General features: G+C 39.8%; 1 protein-coding gene across 1 annotated transcript; it reads left to right on the forward strand.

Moving 5' to 3' along the window:
• Nucleotides 1–5,325: 5,325 nt before the first annotated feature.
• LOC138895685 (interactor of constitutive active ROPs 3-like) lies at nt 5,326–6,265 on the forward strand. Its single transcript, XM_070180403.1, has 3 exons — nt 5,326–5,436; nt 5,513–5,749; nt 5,858–6,265. Exons 1-3 carry the CDS (start codon nt 5,326–5,328, stop codon nt 6,263–6,265), a joined length of 756 nt encoding a protein of 251 aa, XP_070036504.1.
• Nucleotides 6,266–6,819: the final 554 nt, after the last annotated feature.

Below are 6,819 nucleotides of genomic sequence, written 5' to 3' on the forward strand. Positions count from 1 at the left end.
ATAAAAAGTGGGTACATGTGTTAAATATGGGCGACCAAATAGGACACCCAGTGCAATTTTTACGATAAAACTCACAAATAGAATTTTGGGCTTATAACATATCTACACCATCAATAATAGGTTTTTACATGATATACCCTAATAGCCACCATCATGGAGAGTGAAACTTGAATAATGGACGGTGGTAATTTTTATAAGGGAAAAGGGTCAAATATTCTCCTGAACTATTAAAAATAGAGCAATTATGCCCCCCGTTTGTATTTGGGTACAAAATTGCCCTTGCCGTTAATAAAGTGATTCACTTTTGCCCCTCCCCACTAACAGACTCCACACCAAGGACAATTTTGTACCTAAATACAAATGGAGGGCATAATTGCTCTATTTTTAATAGTTCAGGGGCATATTTGACCTTTTTCGTATAAAATAATATTTTTTTGCTGAGATGAAAAGAGTCCAAATATGCCCTTAATCTATTAAAAATATTACAATTATGCCCGCCGTTTGGCATTTGTGTACAAAAGGAGGGCACAATTTTGTACCCAAATACCCGCATAAGAGAAATGTAAAGTAAAATTTGTGATAGTAACTTATGGATGTATTGATATGCGGTTGCAAATTAAAATAGGAAGACAAAACGGAAAAAATTTCACCATTAATTACTTGGTACTCTAATAATAAGATTTTGCATTAAGAATTGATATTACAACGTAAAAGATCATTTTATTACGGATACATCAATGATGAACAATGGCATTGTATCCTTTGAGTAGATCCGGATTCGAGTCCCTCTAATGGGGTATTGTTTGGTTATCTTACATGCTAGGACTTAGGAGTTCAAAGTGTATAAAAATCAAATCACACGAATTTGATCCAGTAAGAAAATAATAAGTAAAAAAATGTGAAGCAGGAGGTTGTGATCAGCTGGCCGGAGGAATTTTCTGGTGAGATTTCTCGTCATTATAGTAGTTACTACGTAAAAGATATAGCAAGACATTCCTTTCAATCTTTTTTTTTTTTTTTTTTACAGAGAAGACTTTTTCTCCAACATGGATTTTCAACTCAGCAAAAAAGTATTATTTATACGGAAAATGGTCAAATATGCCCATGAACTATTAAAAATAGAGCAATTATGCCCTCTATTTGTATTTTGGTACAAAATTATCCTTGATGTGGAGTCTGTTAGTGGGAGGCAAAAGTGAACCACGCTCTATTCCTACACAAAAGAGTTGGCAACTAAGCAGGCTTTTGTCATGATGGATCAGCCAAATAATATATATAAGCCCACGATCCATTACAATACTCTCAAGATAGAAGATGCCATCGACACTGACCCATATGTATAAATAAATTGGACAATTTGTACGTGAAAGACATCACTCTACTCTATCAATCAACAATACTATATAATAAGTATATATAATCAAGACAATTAGTCTTTGATTCAATTCAATTCCTTACAAGCTCTTACTCCCTTTCAGTTTACAAACTTCCTTACAGCTTTTCTAAGCCATATAATTCATAACCAATTTTTAGTCTAATTAAGTCCAGTTACATACTGTAGCTTCAACACGTGACTGTTGAAACTAGCTAGGATGCTTCCTAAAGTATAACTTACATAGATGTGTTGGGATAGAAAATAATACGGCGTCATTCGAAACTAATAGTTGCAAATCTTGGACGACGATAAATCAGACACAAAGAAAGATATATTAAAATATGAATAAAAAATATGATTTGGCCAATTGGCCTACATATGAAAAGAAAACATAAGATCCTATTGAGAGAAATTCTCCCCCTAAACAAAACTCTCTAAACGGCTACATTATGGATGCTATTATATTCTTGCGTGAAGGAGGGATCCTTAATTTATAGAAGTGCAAAACTTCTCCTCCAAAAAAAGAATCTGTCAAATATGGAAGAGATCTATACTTCCATTTTAGGAAAAGTAAAAATCAATTATGATAAATTATTTTTCCTTCCCTCAAGAAAAGGTAAAATTTAAATATGAAAAGAAAATCAGGACAAAATCCTAAGGAGGAGAAGTATTAGTTCCCTTATATATCATAAGAGAATGTACTGAAGGAATTAATCATTAGGCAGGGACAAAAGGAAAAGAGTTGGTAGGAGGAAGAAAAGTTGTAAAAGACAAGATAAACTCATGAAACACATGAACAACTGATGTTCCTTATTTCTATTCAACAAAGTAGAAATATTTTCTTGAGATTGCTCAAGAGATTGTTGAATTTTTGCTTTGGAATGAAAATAAATGGATGAAAAAGGATTAACATTTACAACCTCATCCATTATCCCGACACAGCATAATAGTTGGTTAACTACATCAAATGGCAATCAGATAGACGTTATGGCCAGTGTTTCATTGATATTAATTGTTAGGTTAGTGACTGGTCTCCATCAGAAGTTGAACAAAGAGAATGCCAATATCTTGACGTCAGTCATTGAATAACCTTAGCGTGAGTTATTTAATTTCATACTGCTAAATCAAATGCCACGTTGCTTCTTTTGCTTTGTAACAGTTAACCTATATCGTCCCTGCAGATATTGAAATTGACTTTTAGACCGGTCTTATTTGGTGAACCCAAACTTATAGTCCATCCGTTTCAATTTATGTGAACCTATTTGATTGGGAACGAAGATTCAAAATAAAAGAGAAGACTTTTGAACTTGTGATGTAAAATGAGGCATATATATTTTGTGTGGCTATAAATCATTGCATAAATGTAAATTATTTTCGAATATAGAAATAAGTCATTTTTTTTTACACGGACTAAAAAGAAAATAGGTTTACATAAATTGAAACAGAGGGAGTAGTATCTGTTTACCCTCAAAATCGGATAACAATTGAATTTATACGCGGTTTTAAGGATACATGATCTAACTTGAAACAAAATAAGAAATCAGATTCAAATTGAAATTAATGATAAAAAAGTAAATGCAAACCACACAGGTTGAACAATCTTGGCCTTGAAGATTGGTCACCCTCGAGTCAAAGATGCTACAATCAAACTCAATTTTCCTCGAATGCAGGTTTTCCGACCTCGGGTGCTAGCTCGGTGAGACTCGAGGTCGTTCTTCAGTCCGTGATCGCCATGTTCCAAACCTAATCTACCAAGTCGAAATCGAGCTCGACTTCGACTGTATACAGATAGTCCCCTCATTTTTCGAAGAGTAGATGACAAGAAATAATATGAGCCACTGATTCTCATTTCGATATATCATGACGTAAGTGACAAAATCATTAACCTCCGATTCTCACTTCAATAAATCATGATGATGAAATCATGACGTAAGTGATAAGAATAGTTGAAACATACCGCCTGTCCAGTTTTCAAGGCATTATATGCGTGTCGGTTAACGGTCGGCCACTTCAGGATGCGAACCGCCATTTGAGAAAACTATAAATACCCTTCCATCCATTCATTTAAAACTTTTACATTCAAACTTTTGCTCTTGTGCTTTAAGAAAACTTCATCACTCTCATCTTCTGGTTTTTTGAAAGCTTACATAAGTTGTGTGCTAATCACACCTCCTCTTTTATCAGCACTTTCTTTTCTCCTCTATTTAGAAGCAATGGCAAAGACTTCAAAATCCGTTCCTCAAAAATAAAACCCTTCTTCCTCGAGACCATATGAGAACGTTTTGCCTGTTGTTACTGAGGAACCGACACCGGAACCCCTTTAAATGTGTTCGTCCCTACGGGGTGCCCAACCGGAGCCGATTTCAAGGATGAGAAAACCTCCTCGATACCGGACCAGTGCGATCTGGTCTCGGGATACATATATTCGGTCACCGACAATGTCCTCGCCAAGGTCAAGGAGGACTGCAACTGGGTCGATAAGCACGTGGTGGCTTCGACGCTCGAGGAAGCGATCACCACCCACGTGGAGGGCTTTTTAAGTGTTTACACTTACCCTTTCACGCGGGGTGCTTTAGATCCAGTTATTATAGCCTTTTGCAAAAGGTATGAGGTGACTCTCGAGCAGATTCATCCTTCGTTTTGGAGGATTGTAATTCTCCTTCGCTTCTTCGTGAGCAAACTCGAGGGGTGTCCCTTTACCATCGACCACCTTATGTGTTTGTATAGTCCCTGACTCTATCGAGGGGGATTAATCAAGCGTGCACGTCGGTCCAGTAAGGCCCCATTCTCAAGTATCGACGAGGATCGAGATCGATACTGGTTGGGTCGATTTGTTCGAGTGAAGACCTCGGATTTAATCCCTGCCGAGGATATGCCATTTCCTGAGAAATAGAACATGAAATGTAAGTATAACCTTGCCTTTAAGATTTCTTTTATCGCTTTTCCTTTTCCTCCCTTATCATCGATATTTTATGATGGTGCAGCTGTTGCTCGGATGTTGAATGCAGTTCCTCGACTCAAGGAGTGGGTCGAGGGTATCGCAACACAGAGATCTTACTTCGAGCGCTCATGGTGTGAGTTTTCGAAGGGCCGATGGGAGGCATGTTCTCATGGTGAGAGTTTTTCTTTAAGTTACATTCGACCTTACTTTCACGCCGTCGATTTCTAACTTGTTTTACTTTCCTTTTGCAGGTTTACCAAAAGATGTTGAAATGAGGCCTCTGTCCGGTGATGATGACATTTTCACCGAGCCCCCTACTCTGAAGAAGGATAAAGAGAAGAAAAGAAGAAAAGCTCCGAGCTCCCTGAGCTCTGAAAAGAAGAAACCGAAGAGGCGACTGGTGCGCAGATCCAAAGAAAGTACCAGTGCCCGAGAACTCCCATCGGACTCCCTCTACCGATTGAGGGATGAGTCCGAAGAAGAAGAAGAAAACTCTAAAATGGTGACCTGCATGAGAAGCGTTACCGAACAGCCTCGAACCAGGGGGGCCAATAAAGAGGCAGTGGTCGAGGCCTCCGAACTAGGGAAGGTCGAGGTCGTTTTGCCCCGAGCTGGGGAGGTCAACAAAGAGACCGTGGCTGGTACTTCTCGGGCAGAAGATAATGTACCAAAGGACGCACTCGGAGTGATAGATCTCTTTAAGTCGCCTTTATTTACTGATTCTATGATAAATAAGGCTCAGGCGCTGAAAGGTCACCTCAGCGAGGGGCCCCAAGGAGAAGCAGATTCTTTTAACCACTTCTTCGATGTCTTGGATTCTACCACCTCGGAGTACGTCACTGGGTTGGGTGACTTACTTGTACCAAAGAAAATACCGTCTCCTGGAGCTGGCGGATCTTCTTTAAGTCCGAAATTAGTAAACTGATTCCCAGCTCCGAGTGCAGATCCTACCCGGAAGCGGTCAATCATTATGTCCATTCCGGAGGATGCCCGGGTTCTCTCCGCCCCTATGGGGATTTCTAGTTATCTTCGGTGCCTGGTGATCAAAGAGGATCAAGCCAAGATGAACGAGCTGGAAGCGCCCTGCATGTTAAACGAAGCTCAACATGCGTTAAATCGGGTAACTTCGAATGCCCCTCTATTATGTACATAGATATTGTCGTAAACAACCGTAACATTTTGTTTTGTGCTTGCAGGCCTCGGTGCTTCATCACGAGACTTTTCTCAGATATCGGGAGGAGTTAAAACATCACGAGGTCGAGACTCGGGAGCTTACTGAGAAGAGGGATACTTACAAACTTCTTAGTGAGAAACTCCAGGCTGGGCTAGAAGCAGCTCAGAAGGAGCATGCCGACCTGGTCGAGCAAGTAAGAAGAGTTTTTGAAGTTAGTGATGATGAGTCAGACACAGTGGCTAACGATCCGAACCCGCAGGTTCAAGAGAGATTTGACCAGATCGAGCAGCTCTAGGTGGAAGTGGATACGGTCAAAGCTGAGGCCAAAGAATGGAAGAAAAATACTGATCACCTGGCCTCGGAGAAGGAGACTGGCCGGGCACAGTTGGCTTCAGTTGAGGTCCAGCTTCAGGCTGCAAAGGAAAAAACCTCGGTACAGGCCAAAAAGATCGAGGAGCTTCAGTCTCAGCTGAACTCGATTGTCTCTGTTCAAGAAAATCTGGCCAAGGATCTTGAGGCAGCCAAGTCAGAGGTTGTCATGGTCAGGGCTGAGGCCAATGATAGAATGGCTGGGCACAAGGACGATGCCGAGGTGGCTCAGGACCAAGAGAGAAATATGGTGAAGAACGCGAAATGGAAATCCCGAAGGGATGCCCTCGAGGGAGTCCATGCTCAGAATTTTGATTTATTGGCTGAAATCGAGAATGCCAAGATATACGAAGCCAAGTCTAGGAAGCTGGCTTATCCTCAGGAGGAAGATTCCGAGGGGTCTTAAGATTCGGGTTAGTCCGATGGTGGCGAAGACCTCGTAGGAGATGACATGGCCCCCGATGAAGACTAGGACATTTAGGATCTTTTTAGGCGTTTTTGCCTTTTGTTTTTTCTATCACCTTTTTGTTGAGGCCGTTCGGCCTTTGTAAAAAAATTGTATCGGGGCTATTCAGCTTTTGTAAAAAGAATTTTTGATATATATATATATATATATATATATATATAAGGCTTTTTCTCTTTCGCAACTTTTGAATTTTTCCTTTGCCTTTTTATTTGTATTCACAAAGATCGAAATACCTTAGCCTGAAATAGCTAGGTTATGTTCGAAGGGTCGAACAAAACTTGCCTTTAACATTATTTTGTTTTAAGGCAACTTGGGGATTCTGTGTTACCGAAAACTTTTCCCCAAAGTAGTTTAGCTTTATAGTTTGCCGAGGGTAGCCTATAGAACCGGTTATGAAGATTTTTTGAAGGCCTTATTTTTGTTACGGGTCTTGAACATCTCCGAGCCTTTTTTTAAATATAATCGTAGTATTTTTGAATTCGGAAAATGTCAAA

The sequence above is a fragment of the Nicotiana tomentosiformis genome, chromosome 7 (genome assembly GCF_000390325.3).
Source record: "Nicotiana tomentosiformis chromosome 7, ASM39032v3, whole genome shotgun sequence".
In the NCBI taxonomy this organism is placed as follows: domain Eukaryota; kingdom Viridiplantae; phylum Streptophyta; class Magnoliopsida; order Solanales; family Solanaceae; genus Nicotiana; species Nicotiana tomentosiformis.

Bases quoted from the DNA above. Each gene is read 5' to 3' on its own strand.
- LOC138895685 (XM_070180403.1), top strand. From the start codon at position 5,326: ATGGGGATTTCTAGTTATCTTCGGTGCCTGGTGATCAAAGAGGATCAA. The intron at 5,437-5,512 runs GTAACTTCGAAT...TTGTGCTTGCAG, and splicing joins CTCAACATGCGTTAAATCGG to GCCTCGGTGCTTCATCACGA. The intron at 5,750-5,857 runs GTTCAAGAGAGA...GCCTCGGAGAAG, and splicing joins CTAACGATCCGAACCCGCAG to GAGACTGGCCGGGCACAGTT.